The sequence below is a fragment of the Spermophilus citellus genome (assembly GCF_964194105.1).
Source record: "Spermophilus citellus genome assembly, chromosome: 6".
NCBI classification, from domain to species: domain Eukaryota; kingdom Metazoa; phylum Chordata; class Mammalia; order Rodentia; family Sciuridae; genus Spermophilus; species Spermophilus citellus.
Genome location: NC_138187.1, coordinates 22,123,466 through 22,147,069, shown reverse-complemented (window position 1 = coordinate 22,147,069; position 23,604 = coordinate 22,123,466). Strand labels below are relative to the sequence as shown.

The following is a 23,604-nucleotide window of genomic DNA, read 5'->3' as shown; positions in this document are numbered from 1 at the left end:
ACAGGAAGCAGGAGGCAGGTGGGGAGTCGAGGAAGAGATCATCTGGGTCAAGTGCTACTGAAAGGTCATGGAGGGTAATAAATTACCAGGCCGGTAATCAAAGAGGTAATCAAGCAAAAGCAGGGTCCAGACCTGTTCCATGAGGAGCCAAAGCCCCATTGCAGGGGAGTTGATGTGATGTTAAGATGAGGAGATGAGGAGAGAAAAGGTGGGCCTGAAAGAGGGAGGGGTCAGGGCAACTCAGACCGCAGGGGTAATAGATTTCCTCCTCCCAATAAGGATTTGTGGGGAGGGGCTGCTGGGGATCAATCCAGGTCATGGGGGTGCTAGACAAAAGCTCTACCACTGAGGCTCCATCCCCAGACCAGAACAAACTTTGTTAACAGTCAGAGCAATCTAAAGATGGGCCAGGAGGTCTTGGGAGGTAGTGAGCACCCTGTCCCTGGAGGTAGACAAGCAGAGCTCTGAGACCCACGGCTGTCAGGGATGCTGACAGGTAGGGTAGGGAAGGCTATTCAAAACAAGCCCCACATTCTTCTCAGGGAGCGTTTGGTTGATTCCTTGCATCAAAAAAAAAAAAAAAAAAAAAAAAAAAAAAAAAAAAAAAAAAAAACTACAACAGAGGGTCAGTCTTGCTATTTCTACTGTCCAAAGAGCCTCCTGCAGGGAACACGCTCACAGAGAGGGGGTCGTGCGCAAACTCACACCGAGACAGAAACATCAAATCTATCTATAGCTCTTGGTGTAAAGGGATCCACAGCATCTCTCCTCAGGTTATTCCTCAGTCCATTCCCTTGCCCCGTCTCTCCGCCGGTCCACGCCACCCCCCAGGGCACCCAGCATCTTGGTGCCTGTCTCAGCATCTCCTCTGTCTCCCTGCATCTCTCCCAGCTTCTCTGGCTCTGCCCTCCCCCACCCCCTTCTAGGCCTCTCCAGTCCCCCTCCCCGTGGGTCCCCCCCTCCCCGGACTACAACCCCCAGGCGCCCCCAGCCCTGGGCGCTGCGCATGCCTCCTGCTCCCCGCCCCCTCCTGGTCCCCCCTCCCTCCCTTCCTCCTCACCTCCCTCCGCCCCCCTCCCCCGCTCTTCGGCTCCCGCATCCCTCCATCCAACCCTGTGCCGCAGCCGCATCGCCACCGCAGCCCAGGCAGAGCTGAGCCCGGCCCAGGCCCCTGTCCCTGCCCGGCCCTCGGCCCACTGCCCCCGCCCGCGTCCCCTCCCGCAGGTCCCTCTCTGCGGCTCCGGCGCCCCCCGGCGCCCCCAGACCCCCGGCCTCCAGCTCCGAGGTGGGAGGCGGAGAGCAGCAGCAGAGACAGGAGGACGAGGAGGAGGAGGAGGAGGAGGAGGAGCCGTCGCAGGATGAAGGATCGGACTCAGGAGCTGCGGAGTGTGAGCTTGGGGGTGGGGGGACGGGGGGCGGGACCCCAATATTTGGGGAGCGCGTGGGGATGGGGTGGGGGAGGTGCTGGGAGGTGGGGGCGAATGATGAGACTGGAGGCTGGGAGCTGGGGCACCCCAGTATCTCCAGGCACCTGATGTCTCCAGTGAACCTGCATTTTGGGGACAGTGGCTAGAAGGGGTTGGAGGCCATTAAGACACGAGGTGGCAGGAGAGGTCTCAGGGCCCTGGACACCCCATGTTTCCAGGAGGGCCCTCTGGGTCTAACCTGGGGAAGGGAGAGAGTGAATGTCAGTAGAGGATTGGAGGGTACTGTCATCCTGGGAGCAGATTTGCCAAATTAGAAGGATTGGGGTGGTTATTGGGCCAGGCTGAGAGTGTAGCAGGACCCAGATTTGGGGGGTGCAATGAGGAAGGACACAGGTTGGGACTGGATGCCAACACCTGGCAGTGAATGAAGTGTGTGAGTGTGTGTGCACTCGTGTATTGCTCCTGGTGGGGAGGGGGCCCCTGTCAGAGACAGGGAAAGAAGGGTTGGCCCCAGGAGACTGCCAGAGGGCTAGGGCCTGAGTCCGGGTGACCCCTCCGAGGTGGGAGAGGAAAGGAGGTTGCACGCATAGGGTCACAGAATTGGGTTGTGTGACATGGGCTGTGCTGTGCTGGGGGGAACCGGAGCATCTTGAGCAGTCAGGCCAGGCTGACATGGGCCCCTCGGTCTGCAGGCCGGAAGAAGCCTGGCTCTAGGTGTCCAGCCAGGCAGGTAGTTAGTTGTGTTTGGGAGACCAGGGAAGCAGCTCTGGAGGCTGCAGAGGAAGCTTTTCTTTGGAAGGGTTGGGGAATGGGGCTTTGGGTGAGAATGGTTTGGGAAGCAGAGAAGATGCTGGGGCATTTAGGGAAATGACCTGGGTCCCAAGGAGGCAGAGCTGGCAGTCTGCTATAAGATCCTGGCCTGTGGTGCTATGCTAATAAAGGTACTGGCTCAGGACAGTGGCCACTGTATCCTGATGTATTGGATCTATACCAAGAGACTGACAATGGTTACCTCCGAGGTTATTATCCCATTTGGCAGATGAGGAAACTGAGGTTTGGATATAGGAAGGGACTTGCCCAAGGTCACCACGCACGTCTGGGGGGCAGGTGTTGGACTCGGATGTGGGTTTCCAGTTTGCCAAGTTGACAGAGGTCTCTGTTTTCCTGGCATTTGAAGCAGAAGTTTTGACACTGGGGGTAAAGAGCTCTGTCTTTGGAGAGCCCCCTGGATTAGGGGGCAGGGACCCAGCTTTCAGAGAGACACAAGCTTGGAGGCAGTGACTGCCGTTTATGGAGAGGGAATCAAAAGGTTTATTTCTTTTAAACTTTTACTGCATATACACTCAGGCATGAGGAAAATGACAAAAATGATAATCATCAACACTATCCTGAATTTTTTAGACATATTAAATCATTTTGATCCTCATAGCAACCCTATGAAGCTGGTACTAATATTATCTCATTGTACAGTAAGGAAACAAAGGCCCAGAGAGGTTAAGTCACTTGACCAAAGTCACATAGCTAGATTCAAACCCAGGTCGGCTGGATTCAGCATCCTTCCTCAAAACTCCCTTTTCCCTCATGGTGCAGTTTACAAAGCCCGTTATCATCATAATCTCCACCAACCTGGATAAGTAGGCGGACTGAGAGACTTCCTCATTATTAGTTGGGGAAACTGAGGCCCAGAGAGTTAAATGACTTGTCCAAGGTCACACAACTAGCACAAAGGGAGGAATGCAGGTTTGAACCCAAATCTTTTGCAGCCAAGTCTGTTCCTTGTCTCCAAAACCCAGAAAAATGCAAAGCGGTTGGGGTGAGATGGTGGGAGAATTGTGGTATAATTATAGAGAAGGAGGGAAGAGGCTAAGACAGGTCTGGTGGAGGAGGTGGGGGTGGGGAGTGCTCCTCATTCCCTGGCTGAATGAGTCAGGGCCCCCAACCCCCAGGTGAGGGAACCTGGGACTGGGTTGCTGGGGCCCAGGTTGGGGAGCTGGAATGGTGTGGGGTTCGGGGGTTGAGTGGATGCTGATGGCTCTGGTGTTAGTCACAGCTCTGGGAGACTGGAGATTTGGCAGGGTAGTAGGTGGGGCTCAGAAAGAAGCTGGCAGGATGCAAGGAAAAGAAAGATCTCCCCACAGGGCGCTGAGAGGCAGGAGAGACTGAATGGGCATCGGGAGCCCTTAAAAGAGGGTCTCTGAGATTCTGTGAGGGCTCAGTAGTGGGAAGGAATGTTAGCCTGAGGGTCTTATTGTCTTTCTAGTGGTCCTTAGCATTCCCAAGGGGTTCTCCAGTCTGTTTAACATTCAGTGGTTGAAGACCCATACTTGGGAGCCAGTGGTCTGGTTCAAATCCTAACTTTGCTCCTTGCTGTGTGACCTTGGGCAAGTTGCTTAACCTGTCTGATCCTCACTTTCTTCTTATATGAACTGGGAGTAGAATAGTACCTGTTTCACAAGTTTGGCCTGCATAAAGTGTCTCGGAGGGGGCCTGGGGCACAGCAGTGCTCTATGGTTGCTTTTCCACAGACGACTTGTATATTCCTCTTGAGTACCATGTAAGCCCCCTAAAATAGGCAGGATATAACCTCTAATTTATTTTGGAGTTAACTGAGAACCATAGGGGAGAAAAATGATTTACCCAAGGTCACATAACTCACTGTCAGAGCTGGGGTTGAACCAGAGTTTTTTTTTTTCCAGTTCACCAAGCACTTTTGGTTGGAACTGGGAGGTGCTGGGCTGGATATGGATGGGGAGTTCCCAGATCCAAGGAGTAAGCTGGGGTGAGGCTCCAGAGGAGGAAAAGCAAGCAAGTGAGGTAGAGAAGAAAGGTAGTGGGGAGGAGAAGATAAGAGGGGGTACGTGCAGGGACATAGAGTGGGAAGCCAGGAGAAGAGGAGAGAAGCAAGAAGGAGGAGACGAAGGAGGGTGCAGATAGACACCAAGAGAACCCCAGCAGTGAGTGGGTGTCCTCTAGAGGCCCCCGGCTTCTTTCTGCCTTTCAAACACACCAAATGTGTGTTAAGGGTCTCTGCACTTGTTTCCCATATGCAGATGTTGTTCCCCCTGTCTAGAATGCTGTTCCCTCTGCCCAGAACACTGTTCCCTCTGCCCTGGGTGCCGTATCCCTTACTTTATAGTACAGTTGGCTCTTTTAGGGCTCAACTCAAATATCTCCCTAAAAAGGCCCTCCCTGACCACCCTATCTGAAGTCTTCCTCGTACCTGTTTCTCTGTATCTTCTTATTTATCTCCTTCCTGCTAGTTATCACAATTGGAAATTATCTTGTCCATTTTTCATTGTCTGTCTCCCCCCAAACCCCGCCTCTGGAGTGTCAGCTCCTTGGAGGCAGGACCTTTCTGCCGATCTTCTTTGCCACTGTATCTCCAGCAGCATCCAGAAGAGAACTTGGCACAAATCGTACCTATTTGTTAGATGAATGAATGAATGACTCAGTGAGGCAGGGAAATGGGGACGGGAGCAGGTGGGTCAGACAGGGAAGGTGGAGGAGAGAGGTCGGGGTGAGAGGGCTAGGCTGGACCATGGGGGGGCAGAAGGGAGGGAGGAATGAGCGGCCCAGGCCAGGGAGACAGATGGACAGAAGCAGGAGGGGGGCGTGGGCAGAGAGGCTGCTGTCTCTAGATCAAACGATGCTGAGGAGCATGGGTGAGCAGGGTGTGTTAGTATGCACAGGCACTCGTGTGTGTTTACACACACACACGCACACACACACACACAGGGGCCCTTGGTATCTCTGATGTGGAACACCTGGATTTGAGGGGTCTGAGGAGGCCTGGGTTGGATGCTCCCCCATTGCCAAGACAGTTCTAGAATGTGCTCCAGAACTCAGCGCCAACTCCCTTAATCCTCCCAAGCACTCAAGCAGTTGGGGGGCAGTAAAGAGCAGAGTGCCTGGGTCCAAATCTAGGCACTGCGACCCCATCGGCACCCGATCCACTGAATAGTCTTGGACAAGTTACTTAGTCTCTTTATCTCAGTTCCCTCTTCTATCAGTAAGAAATAAGAATGGTATCTGCCTCACAGGGTGGTTATAAGGATTAAACAAGAAATGCAAAGCACTTGTATCCAGGCCCAACTCATGGTCATTGGTACTGTGTGTTACACAAGTATAAATTATTATATTCCTCATTCTGCCCATGAGGAAATGGAGACTTGAATTGTCCATCTGAGGCCACCATGAAGTGGACTAGGACACATTTGATCATCTTTGCCTAGTACTCTCATAGCCTGATTTCTTTTAGGCTTGCCTGATTTCTAGAAATGTGCTCATTGTTTATTAGAACTTGTTTAAATTTATTTTATCTTTAGAATAGCAGGTGGGCTGGGAGTGTAACTCAGTGGTAGAACACTTGCCTACAATAGCACAGTTTTCTCACTGATATTAAATGTTACATTAGTGGTAGCAATGCAGAGGGCATTTATTGGTTGTCCAATGTCAAATATGTGAAATCAATCGAATTCTTTTTCTCTGTTACCAGTATGTACATACATGCATTAAAACGTGTCACACCAAAAAAAGAAAAAAAATAAAGATATATATGCTCATTATTAAACAACGACACCTCAGAGAAAGGAGGGCTAGGACCACACAGCAAGTCAAGAGGAGGCTGGAAGACCTAGCTGCTGGATTCTTCTTGCAGCCCTGGGCCCATTTTACGGATTTTCTGTCCTGGCCACAGGAGATCAAAAGTACTGAGGAAACAACAGAGAAGGCTCTTTGGTCCAGTGAGGAATAGAGGGACTGTCATCCTCAGAAGGATGGTTGGGGAAAAACCTGGGATTTGACAGTCTCAGGTTTAAGGCCTTAATAATAAGGCTTTATTTTCCATGAAGCCTTAGGCAGGTAAGGTGAACTGTCTGAGACTGTTTCTTTTCTGTAATGTGGAAGAGGCAGGGGGTAATAGCCAACCCTCATCAAACACTTATTAATCTCTGTCTTGCAGCATTGGGCATTTTCCCCACGTTATCTCATTGCCCCTCCTGACCACCGTGGGGGGTTGGACATTATTGCCTTCACTAAATGCAGATACTGGGACTGGGAAGGGAGAAGTCACATGGCCTTCTAGCTGGGGACCTGGGGCAAGTTCTTTAGCCCCCACTGCCTCATTTTCCCTATTGATAAAAGGGAGCTATAATAATCTCTACTTCAGAGGGCTGTTATAAACATTAAGTGGATAAATATATCAAGAGTGCCCAGCACATTGTAAAACACTGTCTCAGTGTTTGTCATAATTGTAATTATGTTGGCCAATGATCCTTACAGAGTTTTAATGAAGATTGAAAAAGATAACTAGAGTGTAAGACTTATACAGAAGTTACTGTCAAATGATAACATTTTGTTAGGTTTCAGGACACAGAGACTTACTCACTGTGGGCCTTAGCAGGAGCTGACCTGAGAGGAGCTGATGACAGTCACTGAGAGTGGGGACCGGACCTGGAGCCTTAGATAAGGTCTTGGGAGGAGGCAGGTCCTGGTCCTGTTTAGCCTAGTGCCCTTGGGCAAATCACTCTCCTTTTCTCCTCTGTGACTTCCTGTTCCCTCATCTGTAAAATGGGGATAATGATGTTTGCTCAGCTTTCTCACAGAGCTAGCTATGATGGTGAGGATCAAAAGGGATTATGGGTGTAAAAGTGTTTGTGAATGCAGAGGAAGGATTATTATTAACTCTTAGCTCTCTTCATAATTATTATTCCAAATAAATCATATTTGCACCCTTCCACCTTTCTTCCTCTCTCAAGGGCAAGTAAACAGGTAGCCCAAGATACTCTAGGAAGAATCTAAGGGAAGTGGCTCTGAGAACAAGAAGAGAGAGTGAAATCAGACTTTAGGAAGGACTTCCTAAAGTTGGCATGGGAAAGGGAAAGACAGATCAGGAAAGTTCCCACATACTAAGGCTAGTGAGGGTGTCCTGACCCTGTGAGGTAGGGCGAAGGCTGCGTGAGTGTGCAGAAACAGAAGGGGCAGAGCAAGGCTCTTGGCTCTAGGGGAAGGAGGCCTCATAGGGTAGTTGGGTTCTGAGGACTGAGATGTTAGAAACTATCATGGGAGACCAGCAGGTCCTCAGAGATAAGCCCCACATCCCAGAACCTCTCAGGGCCAATGTCTGGGGTGGAGGCTTGAGAAGCCACAAGTCCTATCAGGGTCCCCAAGATCCACCTGTGCCACTCCTCCTTCTGGGGGCAGCTATGGGCTGTGACAGAGGCACCCACCTCTCTAGGCAGATATTTGGTGTTGTCTTCAAGTGTCTGACATGTGTTCTGACTTGGTGTGGGCCTGGAGTCTGTGTGGAGAATCCCTCAAATTCTGTTGGGGCAGGACTTAGGCAGGAGACTGGGGCGGCTTTGGGGGCGTCCAGTGGGAGGGCTCCTCTGGGCTGTGCGGGCTCTTTCCCATGCTGTCGGGGATCTGCCGATTCCACACTCTCTCGGCTGTCTGGATTGCATCGAGGTCCCATCTGGCCCTGTCTCGGTTCGATCTGAGCTGTCTGGGATCTGTCTGAGCCTAGCCTAGTTTGGTCTGAGCCTGTCTGGTTTCTGCGAGGGCCTGACTGCATTCTACTCAGACCCTGTTAGCTCTTCTCTTTAGATTCCGTTTGGATCCTGTCTTGATTTCATTCAGGCTCCAAATGAACTTCTGTCCGAACTCTGGCTAGAGTCTTTCTAGAAATCAGGATGAACTCTGTTGAAATTTCCACTGGGGCTGATTAGGGCTCCAGACACAATTAAGCTTGATGGGCTCAGATTTTACCCTCAGACCTATGTCCCAAGCAGAGAAGAGCTGGAGTCAGGAGTGGAGAGCCCTGGGGAGCCCTCCCTGTGCCCTTTGCCCAGCTCTAAATGAATGTGCAAACCCAAGGTTCAGAGAGGCTGGGAGAACAAACCTCCAGGGCCCTCCTCAATGTCCCCAGGGACACCGCCCAAAGGTCTGTGTGTCCACGTGCAGCCTTGGTTGGGTCTGTGTGCGGGTGAGCTTCAACATGACAGCGTGTCTCCACGTGGGTGTCGGGGGCCTATTTCTGTGTGCACTTCTGTCTGTGTCACTGGTCTGTCTGTTGGTGGCGATGGTGGTGTGGGTGGGTGAATCCCTTTGTGTCTCTGAGCCCTGAGGGTGGAGGGCTGAGCAGCTGCAGGTTGCGACTGGGAAATCCAAGCCAGTGAGAGGAGGTGGGTGTGCAGTTGGAAGGGGTTGGATAAAAGAGAGTGAATACATGAAAAAGAGTAGGCTGAGGGGGGAGTGAGAGTGCTGGGGGGAGCTGCAGGGAACTAGGAAGGTCTGGGCGCTGCCTGCATCTCACCCAGCCTTCACTGGGCCTCACCATGCTTGGCGCCTGCTGCTAGCAGTGAAGTGACCTTGCATAGGGGACATGGCTGGTCAGGTGGGGGCAGGGGGGAAATAGTAGCAGAGTAAAGTGAGGCCTGGGCAGCCACTGCTGGGGATGTCAGGGACACTCAGGCTCCTGGGACACCATTCCAGAGTCCCTCTTGGATCCCAGAGCCAATTATTGCAAGGCTGACATTTAGCTGGTTGTTAAAATATTGAAATATGTTCATACTGATGGGTCAGTAGCAGCAGCCCTGAATACCATCAGATTCCAGGTACCCATAAGGCCACATCCACCTGCCTTTTGTTAATTCCCTCCAAGGTGTCCTTTGAGTTATCAGCTACCCTGGTCTCCAGGACCTTATTCCACAAGGTATATCAGGTGCTCATTCCCCCTTTAGGTGCCCTTGCCATCTCCCCTACTTAGGACCCCTCCCAAGACCTCTTTTCTGAGCTTAGAATATCTATAAATGTGTCGAGGGAAGAGGGCCAGAGAGCCAGCCTGGGGGACCAAGATAGGGACAGCTCACGGATTCAGCCTTCCTTTGCCTTGCAGGCGAAAGACAGTGATGATGAGGAGGAGGTCGTCCACGTGGATCGGGACCACTTTATGGATGAGTTCTTTGAACAGGTGATGAGTCCCCAGTGGCCCCAGACCCAGAACCTGGCCCTTCGCCAGCCATTTTCTTTTCTCTGAGCACCGCCCCCCCCCCTTCTCTATTCTTCACTCTCATTGGCCTTTTATCAATCCGTCTATGTCCGGCCTATTTCCTGCCCTGGCTGATTACCCTGGATCCCCTCATCTGGCCCAAGAACTTGACTGGGTATCACCGATTTTTCTGCTCCAGGTGGAAGAGATCCGAGGCTGCATTGAGAAACTGTCGGAAGATGTAGAGCAGGTGAAAAAACAGCACAGTGCCATCCTGGCCGCCCCCAACCCAGATGAGAGTGAGTGCTGCCACCAGGTGTCAGTGGTAGGGGGAGGCCTGGGGTCCCACCCAGACTTCTCACTTACCCTCCTCACCCTCCCCTCAGAGACCAAACAGGAACTGGAGGACCTCACTGCAGACATCAAGAAGACGGCCAACAAGGTTCGGTCCAAGTTGAAAGGTGAGGAATGCAGTCCCATTACTAGGGAAAAAAAAGAACTCTGTCTCCACTGGACAAAACTGGCCTTTTCTAAGGAATGTCCACAGACTTCCAGGAGCTAGATTCCTGAATGGTGAGAAAGCACCCAAGCCTGGTTTGGCCCACTTGATCCAGATTCTTTGGAGAAAAACACTTGAGAGGAAAATAAGGGAGAGGAAAGGTTTCTGTTTAAATTGCATCTGAGCTCTGCATAAAGGTCCATCAGAAAAATGGAATCTTCCAAGCGGCTTTGGTGTTGTTAAGTCCTCATTCCTCCTGAACAGGTCCCTAGCTTAGCACTGAGTACCCAGTAGGTGGGCTCAGCAAATGCTTCTGAATTGGTATCCTCGGCTCAGGACAGATTGGACTGTGTGGCTGACATCAGGGGCTGGCAAGCTTTCAGGAGGGACTTGCCAAATGCTCATGTATTCACTCTAATTTAAGGACTTGGGTGCTGGTAATAACCACCTTCTCCCAAAGCACTGTGGGTTGGGAACCTCCTTGTCTGCTGGTGCCAGGGGAATAGCAGTGGTACCGGGATGGTAATTTGTGTGCTCATAATAATTCAGCATCAGAAATATTTGCCAAGCACCTCTAATGTCTCAGGCTTTGGGGAAAGGAACTTTATGAGATGTCTGGCCTGACAGTGCTGACCTTGGTCCCGGGGACAGAAACTCCAAGTCCTCCCGGATTCAAGGGGAGGCCATATGTGAATCTCTGGTGCTGATTCATAAAATCAAGTCCTTTGCACTCGGGTGAGTGTGCTGGAATGGAAAGTGCCCTAACCGAGGGTCACATTAAGAGCCAAGCCAGGCAGAGGGAATCCAGCTTCCACTCTAACTCACTCTGGACAAGTTCCTCCTTCTCAGCTTGCTCCTGGGTATACTAAGAGAAATTACACCAATTTCAAAACTGCCTTCTTTTTCTTTCCTTTTCTCTTTTTAGCATAAAAATCTTTTTCTTCTAATGAAATCTTACAAAAACCCTTCAACATGTGAAACATATAAAAGATTGCTCTGGCTGAATTGGGTTTGGGAGCCTCTACCTGCCTGGTTTTCCCTTCAGTCTCTGCAATAGCCCCTGAGGTTCCTTCTCAAAAGCTTGGTTCCTCCTAGATCGTAGCTTAAAACCCCTGAGCTCAATGATTTCTTTGTGCTCATTGAGCTCCGACCTTGAATGCTCTTCAGAAGACCCGGAGGAGAGCTCTGTGATTCAGGGTTCATGAATAGACCCAGAAATAAGAGAGGCAGTGGTTTAAGAAGCTGACCCTCCATATCTCCAGAAAAAAAGAGAAGATTCTCATCTCCTCCAATCTCTTTTTGGAGACATGAACTGAGGCCCTAAGTGTGACCTTGAAAGAGCTGTTTCATCCCTTTGACTCATTTCTAGTTTGAAGCATGAGCTGGTATCACTGAACCCCCAGGATGATTGTAAAAAAAAAATCAGTGACCTACAGTAAAAGACCCCTCCATCCCAACTTGGCTCCAACCCTAAAGCTGACAACAGGGCCCCAAGCTGGGACAGCAGATTCCAGTATCCCTGGATATGTGTTCCTGTGATTTTCCTGAATCAGCTGGGCCAGAACTGTCACTCAGTCACTGTGCCTGCTATTGCTGGCAGGGGATCCTTGGGGTGTCATCCAGCCCCATACCTTCCCTGCTGCCAGCAAAACAGAGAAGTGATGTTCTCAGGAATGGCCTGGAGGCCCTGTGAGGTCTGAGAAGGCCTGGTGATTCATTCCTGCTGCATTTTCTGATCTTACTAAAGTAGATCTTACTGCAGGCTCCTTTTTTAAAAAATCTGAATGATAGTGTCAGGAGTGCATGATCCAGAAGCAGGAATCCCAGTTAATCTGTGCGCTTTCCCAGAACATCCTTTAGAAGTGGAAACTCCCAGGACAGGGATCACCTCGAAGAGCAGGGGGAGGGCTGTTTTTCTGTTGAAACATCCATCTGTTTGCCCTAGAATTCTTTAAGGAAAGGGTGGCCTCTAGAACCCCACCTACCTGGAAGTGTCTGCCTTCCACCAAAAATTCACAGGGGACCCAGGTGTGGTGACTTGCCCAGCTACTTAGGAAGCTGAGGCAGGAGGGATGGCTTGAGCCCAGAAGTTCCAGGTTGGCCTGGACAACTTAATGAAACATTGTCTCAAAACTAAAACAATAGCTGGGCAAGGTGGCACAGGCCTGGAATCCCAGAAGCTAGAGAGGCTGAGAAGGGAGGTTCTCAAAGCAAGCCTTAGGAATTTAGCCAGGCCCTAAGCAACTCAGTGAGACCCTAAGCAACTCAGAGAGACCCTGTCTCTCAATAAAATAGGAACAAGGGCTGGGGATGTGGCTCGGTGGTAAAGTGCCCCTGGGCTCACTCCCCTGTACCAAAAAACAAAACAAACAAAACACCCCAATGAAAAGAACAAAAACCACAGCGTATGTTTCTGCCCCTGTCTAGCCCCCCTTCTAATTGGTGACCTTTTGACCCTCAACTTTCCAATCTACCTGCCTTCTGGAACCCCACAAACATCTGTGCATTTTGCTGGCCTGCCCCTAAGCCTGGATTCTCTACTGCCCTCTCTCGCCATGGGCATGACACGTCTTCCCAGGCCTGGAGCCTGCTTCCCCGTGTCGATCCTTCATAAACCTGGGACCCACATGCCCCAGGTTTCCTGTGCCTCACTGCGTCCTCTCTCTCGCAGCGATCGAGCAAAGCATCGAACAAGAGGAGGGACTGAACCGTTCCTCCGCGGACCTGCGCATCCGCAAGACCCAGGTAGGAGGCGGGGCCCAGCTGGGGCGGCACTTGGATCTGGCGACCTAGCTGCAGCTGGGCGGGTTGGGTGCAGGAGGTCCAGAGCCGACCAGAGGCGCGGGGCGTGGCCAAGGGATTGGGCGGGGTTATAGAGGTGGGCGTAACCCAGCCACTTTTGGGGGGTCACCCGCTGGTTTAGGGTGGAGATACCCAGTGGGGGAATAAGAGTCTGAATTTGTGAGGCATTAGGGTCGCGGCCGAGTTGAAGAGAGGCCCGTAAACTAATTGAGGCCATTCCCCTCCTCAAACTTCCACGTGCTGCTTCCCTCTGGGCTCCCTGACACCCTGTGTCTGTCCCCCCACACCCACCCCCCAGCACTCTACGCTCTCCCGGAAGTTCGTGGAGGTAATGACCGAATATAACGCGACCCAGTCCAAGTATCGGGACCGCTGCAAGGACCGGATCCAGCGACAGCTGGAGATCAGTGCGTGTGCCCTTTGCCCCTTACTACCCGCGGCTGCCCAAGCGCCCTTCCAGGCCCTTCCTCTCTGTGGAGGGGAACGCCTGACCCAAGCCGGCTGGGAGGGTGGACTCCCGGGTCCCTGCCCCATCCCCACCACTTCAGGGCCCCTGACAGGCCCAGTCCCTGAGCAGATGATAGTCGGTTCTCCCCACAGCCGGCAGGACCACGACCAATGAAGAACTGGAAGACATGCTGGAGAGCGGGAAACTGGCCATCTTCACGGATGATGTGAGCCCCCGGGTGGGGGCGGAGTCTGTTTTTGGAAATCCTTTGCCTCTCCTCCCCAAGTTCAGGTTGGACCTAGGTCCTAAGTCCACCCTGGAATAACTAACTAGCAGTGGGCAGACTGGACGAGGAACTGGGAAATTCCGTGGGGGCAGGGCAGGAAGGCATCCCCATAAAACTGGCAAACAATAGCCAGGCATTGTTCTAAGCACTTTACACATTTACATTTACTAACTCTTTTCATCCTCTCCACAACTCTCAGGGGGGCCTAGATGAGGAAATCTGGCTCAGAAAGATTTGACTCCACCGTCTAGTATGAGAGTCAGGACTCTCCACTACTCAGATCTACTACATGCTCCCCACCTGAAGCATGCCATTCACCATATGGTGCATTTGTGAACATTTTGAAGATTTTTAAAACATAAGTTTTAGTTTTGCTTAAGTTTTGCACACTTTCCTTTCCTTGTTTTATATGTGACTCGGTGAGCTTTCCCCTAACCGCAATTCTTTCTCCCTATGGATTTTTTTCCTGGCCTACCCAGTCCTATTTTTGCTTCTGAAGGCGAGTGGTCTGAGTAATGGTTCTTTACCAGCTTTAAAGTATGCACTGTGATTGTCTTAATAGTTTTCAGTAAGTTGTTATTTGGATAATTGGTCTTTGTTGAATTTACTTTGGGCAAATTGATTGTGGGCCATTTAGCTCCTTCTCTCCAAACACCTGCAGCCAGGCCATCTGTCTGTCTGTATGAGAATGGAGGAAACCTGGTGGACAGTTCCAAGGGGGTCATTTCAATGGACAAGAGCTGACCCTGCCAACTGGCCCACCATCATTACAATAGAAACCCATCATTATAAAGCAGGGTGGTCAGGACCTGGGCTGAGGGCTGTGGAGGACTTCCTGGGCGAGGTGATATTAAGCAGTCTCTCAAGAAGCAAGGAGATTTTGGACAGGGGGAAATAGGCAAAGAGAACAATCTGAAAAAAAACGAAACAAAGCAAAAAAACAGGAAGAGGAGACAATTTACCAAACAGCTACTGGGTGATTTTGATTCTTATAGGATGAGCAAGAGTGTGTGCTAAAAAGGGAGAATGGGCCTTGACTCTCAAAATAAAGGTGTGTAGGCTGAGGTAGTGGGGAGTCCTGAAGGCTTTAGAGAAAAGGAGTAGCTTAACATGGTCTAAACTTTGGCAAGTTAGTAGTAGACCAGCTCAAGCCAGGAATTTGGGGGCAGGGGAGATCGACTGTGAATTGGAGTCTCTCCCCATGACTTGAATTTCAAGGACTGTAGTACATTTTACTATTATTTATCCCCTGCCTCATCTCATGCAGGCTCTAGGCAACTTGTGGGCACACTGCCTTCTCATCTGGGCCACTTTCTCACCTGCTGCCTTTGACATCTTTCTTCCCTGGGCTTCCTTCCCTGGTGTGCGTGTTAGAGGAAGCTCCTGGGCAAGGTGGTGGGCTCTGGACAAGTCTTATTTCTTATAATCAAACAAAATTTCTTTTTAGTGCCAGGTATTCCAACTGATATACTGATTTTTTAAAAAGAAATATTTATGTTTTATTTATGATTTATTTATTAATGGTGCTCCGCGACCTAGCTGCAGCTGGGTGGGTTGGGTCCAGAGCCAACCAGAGGCGTGGGGCGTGGCCAAGGAATTGGGCGGGGTTATCAGCTTTTGCTAGCATGCCTGAAGCCGTGGGTTCAAGGCTTCATGCATGCTACGCAAACACTACCACTGAGCCACATCCCAGCCCCTGATATACTACATATTAACTCACTCAATTTTCACAACAGCCTAGTGAGGCGGGCGCTGTTAGGATCCATGTTTTCTAGGTGGGAAAACCAAGGCCCAGAGAGGTTAAATTTGCCCAAGGTTACAGCTAGTAAATGACATTCAGTTTTGAACCTAGACTCTCTGGCTGCTGAATTGAAGCTCTTACAGGGGCAAAGGGTAATTGCATTTCTTCCCTCACTCCCATGGTTCTAGATCAAAATGGACTCGCAGATGACAAAGCAGGCACTGAATGAGATTGAGACGAGGCACAATGAGATCATCAAACTGGAAACCAGCATCCGCGAGCTGCACGACATGTTCGTGGACATGGCCATGCTTGTGGAAAGCCAGGTACTGGCTCTGCCATGCCACCCCAGGAGCTGCCCTGGTCCCCAAGTTCTGTCTCCCAGCCCAGCCCCCATTCTCCCTGTGCACACTTCCTCTGTCTGCAGGGGGAGATGATTGACCGCATCGAGTACAACGTGGAACATTCCGTGGACTATGTGGAGCGAGCTGTGTCCGACACCAAGAAAGCTGTGAAATATCAGAGCAAGGCGCGGAGGGTGAGCCAGGGCAGGTGGCCTGATGGGGGCAGGGAGACCAGGAGCCTGGTGGGTGGGGCTGGGCTCAGGCCAAGGCTGAGCTGAGTGTTGAAATCGGGTGAGAGGCCTTATCTCTGGCTCTGACCTCTTCCTATTTCTGTTTTTTCTCCCCTTTTACCTTTCACCCTCCTCCCCCGTCTTCTCCCCCATCTGTCTGTTGGTTTGTCTCCTTCTCTATCACTCTGTTTCTGTCTTTCACTCCTTCTCTCATCTTTCTACCTGCAGAAGAAAATCATGATCATCATTTGCTGTGTGGTGCTGGGGGTGGTCTTGGCGTCATCCATTGGGGGGACGCTGGGATTGTAGGCCCCTCACCCCTCTCTCTCCCAGACCCTTCCCCCACCACATTGGGAGCAATACCCCCACCACCCCTTTCACTCCATCCCCTGCTCCGAGCTCACCCCCAGAACAGACCCAGGCAACCCCACTCCCTCCTCCACCCACGGCAGACCCTGGAGTTCCTGGGCCTCACCCTGCCATGGACCACCCCCTGCCCCCGCACGTAGATAGCAGCAGGCGTGATCACACATGCACACCAACATGCATGCCGCCGGCACATGCTCGAGACGTGTGGACACCCCAGCGTGTGTGTACATGTGTAGATGTGTAGATGCACCAAATCACCCCTCTTGCCCCCACCTTGAGTCTGTGTGTGGTCTGAGCTTCCCCTTCACCTGGGTTGTTGTGTAGACTGTTCCTGAGTACAACATAGCAGCCCACCACACCCTGGTTTGTCTTCAGTGAATAGGTGTGTGTGTGTGGGTATGTGTGTGGCCACAGATTTGTAGACACACAGTTTGTGTACATGGAATTTTGTGTTTGAGTGTTTGAACCTAATGCAACAGCAATTCCTCCACTCACACCTCCTCCCCCGTCTGCTACAAATGAGGCGGGTAGTGTGTGTGTGTGCAGATGTTCTAAATTCTCAAAGGATTCAGGGAGGCCCAGAGACACATGGGCCATGGCAGACACTCCACGTGATTAGAACAAACCCTCCTGGCTTAGATACCCCAGGGGCTGCTGTGTGCCCTAGGGAGGGTGTGTGTGTGTGTGTGTGTGTGTGTGTGTGTGTGTGTGTGTGTGTGTGTTGTGGGCTTTGGAGATTCCCAGAGGTGAATGGAAGTATATATACTTGTAAATGACCTAGCTTGGCCTACATAGACACGCATTTTCCCCAATAGGTGATAGGAGGTACGTGTGTATGCGTGTGAGTACATCTGTCTTGTCTGAAGTATTGATAAGTTTTCTTAGAGCCCTCCACATCATGGACTGGACACCTTTTTGGGCGGGTACAGATATCTATATTTCTATGCTACCTGGAATACAGTGTGTGAGGGTGTGTGTGTGTGTGTGTGTGTGTGTGCGTGTGTGTGCATGCATGTCTGTTTAGGGGCTTTCTACATAGTGTGTTTCTGTCCCCTGTGTACACACACATACACTTGTTTGTTTTTAAGGACATGTGCCCTATTCTGGTTTGTTTATCCAGATTTATTTGTCCCCCTCCCTCTCTGCAGAGCTGCTGACCAATGTGGCTGCACACACTGCTATATCCACATTGCCCTGCCCAACCTCAGGGCCCCTGTGCACACATACCCAGATCCTTATCTTTCTCTGTGTCTCTGCCCAGGGACAGGCCTGAATCTGTGACAGCTCAATGTACTCACACATATCAAGGCTGAGGAGGTCCCAGGAAGGTAGCCACACTCAGGCATAACATGTATACTGGGGCACCCATGCATGCTGATGTTGGCATGGTGTCCCTTCAGGTCTGTACCCATTTTTACACAAATGCCTCCTAGAAAGACATTTGTAGGGATGTTACTGATGAGGTGAGATGTCAAGAGCTGCCCTCAGTCAGATGGAAAATCAGGGCATTGACCCTTCCTGCCTCTTCCACACTCCCCTTGAACCTGGGAGAAGCATTTGTCCTCACTATCCTATCCTATGCTCCGGGCTCTTCCTCAGGAAACTTGGGTTTGGGCAACTGTTGATTTCAGATTTACTGGAGTGGCCAGTGTGGGTTAAGTCCTGGGCCCCATCCCCTAGACACCTCTCCTGCTGAAATATCATCAATGGCCATTCCCCACACCAGGGGTGAGATTGAGGGATGTAGACTTGGTTTTCTGATGGTGAGGAAAGGGTTAATTTCTTCTTTTTGGTGTAGACAGCATATGCATAGTTGGTGGGTTTTGTATTTGGTGATAGTAGAGGGTAGATGGGGGAAAGGACAGTGTTGGAAACCCACCCCCTCCCAATGGCCCAGGAACAAATAGGCTGAACATACAAAGTACATGAATCTGCCCTGCCCTGGGGTGGGGCATACCTGTGTACTAGCTGAAGGACTCTGGTTTATGCGTGTAGACTGCAGGTTACCACATCATGCAAAGTGTGTATGTTTGCATGTTTGTATGAGAGCCCATGCAAATGTGACCTCCCAGAACACATTCTTCTCAGCCCCCCACAACTCAGACAGCCAACCTCTTCCCTACCTCACTGTTTAGGTTCTGCCCATCCTGGGTGTGTCTGTGTCAATATGGCCACATGTATGTAAACCCCAGATCAGCTGTCCTGAGGAAGGGAGTTTGCTTGTCCATTCCCAGAATGCCCTTCTACAGGACAGGAAGTCTGCCCGGAGTCTGACTGCAGCCCTCCTGCTCCCATCCCAGGCTTCTATGGAGATGTCAGAGCTGATCCCAACATCCAGCCCCCTTCTTCCTTCCTGCTTCCCAGCCAGGACCCCCTTTCAGCCCAGGTGTTTCCAGAAGCCCCACAGCATTGAAGTTCACCAGAAGAGTGGAGCTGAGGCTGGAGTGCTGTTCCTGCCTCTGAATAGCATTAGGCTCACAGCTGCCCATCTCTGGGCCTTAGGTGGACCAGGGGATCCCTGAGGTTCTGCTGTGCCCTAGCTTTCTAAAAGTCCCACACATTATATGATAGGTTTGCTTGTTGGCTGCTGTCTATGTGTGTCCGAGTGTTGTCTAGGGGTTGGAATTTTTTGCATGTTCTCAGACAAGTGTGTGCTGCCCACACTCCATGCATCTACAGCCATCAAGCCATGTGCCCCGTGGGTGGTCCCAGGCCTGGCCAGGGCTCAGTGCTTTCCCTCCCTTATTCCCCATCCCGGCCTCTCATGAAGCACACTGCGTGTCCATCCCATGTGCCCGTGGGTCGTCGCACGCTCATGCCACGCCTTGAGCGTGTACACATGATGTGTTCTATGCATTTACCCTGCCCCCCCAGCCCGCCCCGCAGAGGACAAGATGGGTGGCCCCCGGCTCCCTTCTCTCCCACCTGCCCCCTGCCCGCTGTGCAGCTGTGTGCGTTGGCGTGTGTTTCTGTGTCGCTGGCGTGTCACGTGATGTAGCTGTGTTTGCTGACATGAGCCCCTGCCCCCTTCTCTGTTTCTCCGTTGGTTTCTAGAGCTCTCTCCCTTCCCTCTCTAGAGGGGACAGGACTCTTGGGGCCTGGCTGGGGGCCCAGAGCCAGGCTACCCTCTCCTGTTAGCCCTCAGTCTCATTTCTCTCTATTGGTGACCAAGTTGCAAATGGATAAAATACAGGAAATTCTACCCCCCAGCCCTGCATGTCCTGTCCCCAGAGCCCCCCAACCCCCCTCCCGGGCCGGGTCGGGCCCCGTGGGACGGGAGAAATAGCAACCAATCCAACAGCGGGCGTGCTGTGTGCTCACTTCCTTCTGTCCCCACATGGGACTGGCGCCGTGGGGAGGGGAAACTTGTTGGGGTAGTGGGTGGCAGAGTTGCTGGACAGACTTGATGACACAGGCTTGGAAAAGGATTTTAATACAGGGCTTGGCAAGGTACAGCATTACTGAGACATCCTCAGGCAGAGAGCTAATAATATTGCAGGATCTCAATTTGGGAGGAGGGATAAGAAGTGAAAAAACACTGATTTTCTCAGCTTTCATTGAGGGGAATTAAGAAAATGTCTAAAGGTGATATATCATTTTAAATAATGGGAAGATAATGCCCTGAGGACAGAGGTGGAGGGAGAAACCAGAGAAGTCGCTTCAATCTGAACCTAGTCCAGAGGCACTTGGGTGTCAGTCTTTAGAACCTTGGCCACTTCGTGCTTGAGAATCAGAAGTGGGATGGCATAGTGAGAACATCTGGAAATCAGTTTTTTGCTAAACATCCAGCAGGCCTGGGTTGAGAGTGAAGAAAACCCTGCCCTGGAACTTGGAACCAAGCATAAGAACACAACCCAGACTCAAAGAGTTTGTGGCCATAAAATATGGAGGGCTCTGGGACAGCTAGATGGCACCAGAGCTTTCAGCTCTGAAATCCAGCCATTCCATCCCATCCAGGGTGTGAGGGCTAGAGACCTGGGTGGATATGCCATGATGGCCCCAGGCCCCAGCCCCACCATCACTGGGCTGTACCTTCCATGGCCTGCACCCAGAGAATGGTGCGGGTTCTGCTGTCCTCCCATGAGAACAGGGGCTCATAGCCAAAATGGCGCTGTGCCTTGTTGGTGCTGACAGTGAAGGTAGTGTTGGCCACAGCCAGTGTGTAGGGGTTCAGCAGGGGTGCATAGAGTAGCAGTGGGCGCAGCAACCATTGCAGCAGGGCATTGAGGGCAGCTAGGAGCACTAGGAGCCAGTAGGGCAGCAGTGGGCGGGTGCCCACCAGACGCAATCCGCAGGGGCCCAGGAACTCCATGTTGAAGTCTTCATAGCTCTTATAGGGTGACTTGTCATAGCAGAAGTACACTTGGCCGCCTATGAGTGCTGCCCGCTGCTCCAGCTCCCGGGCCACCAGCACATGCATCCAGGCCACATTGCCTGCCAGTGAGGGGAAGTGGCTATGCCTCCAAGGGCTCTTGCAATCACGTAAGATGCTGCTTTTCTGGACCAGCTTATGCACAAGCCACCCCTTATTTGGACCCATTTAGATGCTGCCCATATCTCTACCACAGCCTGGGAATGGCTGCTTTTTCCCCAGATCCTGAGGCCACTGCTCTCTTGAGTTGGTCTGTGTACATGCTACCCCTCTCTTTCCTGGGGAATTGCTGCTTCCATGCCTGCAATCTTCTCAGCCTATAGCTTTTTATGTCAGCATTCCCTAATAGCAGGGATACTGTTTCCTTTGCGGTCCATGCAGACAATGCCTACATAATCATCATCTACCTGCACCTGTGAACAGACCATCCTTTTCCAGTCAGAGCACAGACTGCCCCTCCCAGAACCACATGGGTCCCACCCACTTTCAAAGCAGGTTCTCCTGCCCTGTTCTTGGTCTCCTCCTGCTTAGCCCCGTCCTTACCCACATAGACCCGACCATGCTCCACAGAGGCTGGGATGGCCCGGAAGAGCCGACCCCCAAGGCGCAGACCCTGGCGGTAGAAATCCCTCATGATCTGATGGCCTTCACCATAGATACCGGTGGGACGCAGGGCACAAGTCACCAGAGGCAGCCCCCCTCGGACCTGATGGCAAAAGCCAAATGACAAACACTATTAGGACCTGGGACCTAGCAGCTTCCCCTTTGTACTAGCCTCCTCAGGCTAGAGATAAGAGGCCCACAGGGCAGAATGCAAAGCAGCCTGCAAGTCAGGCTGTGCTGGCCTGGCTGCACCCCCAACGCCCATCTCTGTCTCTTGGCTTACCTTCCTTCCATTGGCCTCTAGGACCAGGCGCTCAGCTAGGGCTTTGCTGCAAGGATAGGGATGCTTGTGTACTGCCTCATATGGGGTGTCCTCGTTGCCCCTAGTGAGGGTAAAAGGAAGACTCAATGCTTAAGGAAGTGGATTCTTTAAGTAATGGGGGATCTTAGCTCACCTGTAAAAGGGGTGTCCTTTGATGTTAGGTCCCACAACTTCCATGCTGCTTGTGTACACCAGGAACTGAGTTCCAGTCTGTACACAAGCCTCGATCACATTCTGTGTGCCTGGGGAAGAAGAAGATGGATCCAAGCTGAGGCTTCCTTCCTCTCTGCATCTTTCCCCTGCCCACCCCAGGTCCAGGGAGAACCAGAACAGGTGGAGTGAGGATGGACAGGATGAACAATGATCACACAGGGGCAGGGCTTTCAATAGTACAGGTTGTCACATGAGAATCAAAGGAGGTCAAGGTCAAATGGGGTGGGGGAACAGAGAGGTAAGATCAAGCCATGTGCCAGGGAGTGTCCTATGCAAGATTAGAGTAGGTGGGGAGCACCTCACCCCGCACGTTGACCTTGTGGATGGTCTCTGGACTGGCCCTTCCAAATACATCCACCAGCCCAGCTGTATGGATGACCACATGGGCTCCAGCCACAGCTGCTGCCACCTCCTGGGCCTGCGTCACATCCCCCTGGATGGCAGTCACCTGCACGGGCCCTGGTGGAAAAGCCGGGGAGGCCAGAGGCAATGTCAGATTCGAGGTCATCAGCCAGCTGCTTGGTTAAGCCTACACCCTTGGGAGCCACATGTTCCAAGTGACTCATTCATCCCATCCGTGTGGACCAAACAGCATAGCAGGCATCATCTTTTCCACCAAGCAGGGGAGTATCCCGGTTTGGGAGGGAATGGGGGAGACCATACCCTCTTCAAGACAACCTCTCCTTGTAGTCACCTGTCTTCAGCTCTTCTATCCAGGGACTCAGGTGCAGGTCAAAGATCCGCAGCTCCCGGAGCCGAGGCTCCCGCTCCAGCAGCATTCGCACCACATGCTCCCCCAGGAAGCCACAGCCACCTGTGACCAGGTACACCAGCTTCGGGGCCTGTGCAGATTCTGCCATGCCCAGCTGTGGGGAGAAACCTTGGCTCATCTGAGTTGCCTGCTGCTACCTGCCCCGGTTACTCATTACTCTTAGAAGGGGCCTGGCACCCTAGTGAACCAGAGCTCCATGACAGAGGGTGGGGAGGCAGAGCTGCTCCTGGAGGCTGCAGTGGTAGGGGCAGCAGCCAGGCTACCTGCCCTCTGATCCTGTTAACTGCTGAGTTACTAAAAGAGTAAGGGCCTGGGGCACAGAAAGGGTAAGGGATTGAGGTGGATGGGGAGAAGTTTGGGGACAAAAAAGAAGGGTGGGGAGACAGGGCATTGTGGGAAGGGGAGGAAAGGAGAAAGTATAGGAAGGTGGGAAAGGCCAGGACCAAGGGAAGGGCTCAAACCAGGGAAAGGCTGCCTGAACCCTGGTATCACCTCTGCCTACCTGCAGCCACTGTCCCAGGGCGCCCAAACTGGCCACCGGGGAGGCGGTCTCCTGGGCTGGCTGGCCAGCCACACACCGTCTTCCTTCCGCTCGCTTCTCCTCCCTCCTGGCCTATTCCAGGAACGGAGGCTAGCCCAGCCTCCAACTCCTCTGCCCCTCACTCTCTTGCCACAGGGTGCCACCTGGTGGTCACTCAGCACTCCACCGGTATCTGGTTATAGCGAAGTACTTGGGGAGAGAGGATGGACAAGCCAGAACCTGCTGGGTGGGTGCTGAGGGATTTGGGGGCCCATAGGATCAAAGCAGCAGGGTGACCTCATTCCCACTGCATGACCTCAGTCCTTCCCTCCTGCTGGATCTCCCAGGAGCCCAGAGGCCCAGCAGCAGCTGTGGTTCTGGGAAGGAAAGGGAGGCCTGACCTTGGCCCAACTCTGGCTGGCCTCAGTGGGGGATTCCTGGCGTGGCTGTATCAGCCTGTCAGGTGATCCAAAGCAATGGCAGCTGGATCTGCAGGTCTGGGCTCTTGCCTGAAAGCCCTCTACCCACCCCAAACTTCAGACCACCCTTTCCCTCTCTTCATCTTGCCCCATCCATGTCTCCTCAACCCCCATCCCAGCCTGCTCTCCCCCAAAGATACTGACCAAGCACTTTTGTACAATAAAGTTTAATCACAATTATAAAAATGTG

General features: G+C 52.1%; 2 protein-coding genes across 4 annotated transcripts; one reads left to right on the top strand and one right to left on the bottom strand.

Annotated features, from left to right (window-relative positions):
- The first annotated feature begins 1,114 nt into the window (after positions 1-1,114).
- STX1B (syntaxin 1B) lies at positions 1,115-16,376 on the top strand. Its single transcript, XM_081298262.1, has 10 exons — positions 1,115-1,388; positions 9,322-9,396; positions 9,614-9,713; positions 9,801-9,875; positions 12,585-12,658; positions 13,014-13,122; positions 13,316-13,389; positions 15,379-15,516; positions 15,618-15,728; positions 15,993-16,376. The coding sequence occupies exons 1-10, from the start codon at positions 1,359-1,361 to the stop codon at positions 16,071-16,073; spliced, it is 867 nt and encodes a 288-aa protein (XP_081154388.1). The 5' UTR covers positions 1,115-1,358; the 3' UTR covers positions 16,074-16,376.
- Positions 16,377-19,544: 3,168 nt separating this feature from the next.
- On the bottom strand, positions 19,545-23,061 carry HSD3B7 (hydroxy-delta-5-steroid dehydrogenase, 3 beta- and steroid delta-isomerase 7). Of its 3 annotated transcripts, none has more exons than XM_081299867.1 (7): positions 22,918-23,061; positions 22,338-22,509; positions 21,947-22,102; positions 21,564-21,672; positions 21,392-21,437; positions 21,049-21,211; positions 19,545-20,567 (listed from the first exon to the last, which is right to left on the bottom strand). In XM_081299867.1, exons 2-7 carry the CDS (start codon positions 22,501-22,503, stop codon positions 20,152-20,154), a joined length of 1,056 nt encoding a protein of 351 aa, XP_081155993.1. In that variant the 5' UTR covers positions 22,504-22,509; positions 22,918-23,061; the 3' UTR covers positions 19,545-20,151. The 3 variants fall into 3 exon arrangements, with proteins under 3 accessions (XP_081155993.1, XP_081155992.1, XP_081155994.1); XM_081299866.1 differs by having other exon boundaries at positions 21,392-21,491; positions 22,918-23,060; XM_081299868.1 differs by having other exon boundaries at positions 21,392-21,491; positions 22,338-22,457; positions 22,918-23,053.
- Between the last annotated feature and the right edge of the window lie 543 nt (positions 23,062-23,604).

Excerpts from the sequence above, each read along its gene's own strand:
- STX1B (XM_081298262.1), top strand. The coding sequence starts at position 1,359 with ATGAAGGATCGGACTCAGGAGCTGCGGAGT. Across the intron at positions 9,397-9,613 it reads TGGATGAGTTCTTTGAACAG|GTGGAAGAGATCCGAGGCTG; the intron begins GTGATGAGTCCC and ends TTTCTGCTCCAG. Across the intron at positions 9,876-12,584 it reads GGTTCGGTCCAAGTTGAAAG|CGATCGAGCAAAGCATCGAA; the intron begins GTGAGGAATGCA and ends TCTCTCTCGCAG.
- HSD3B7 (XM_081299866.1), bottom strand. The coding sequence starts at position 22,503 with ATGGCAGAATCTGCACAGGCCCCGAAGCTGGTGTACCTGGTCACAGGT. Across the intron at positions 22,103-22,337 it reads GATAGAAGAGCTGAAGACAG|GGCCCGTGCAGGTGACTGCC; the intron begins GTGACTACAAGG and ends CTTTTCCACCAG. Across the intron at positions 20,568-21,048 it reads GCATGGTCGGGTCTATGTGG|GCAATGTGGCCTGGATGCAT; the intron begins GTAAGGACGGGG and ends CCTCACTGGCAG.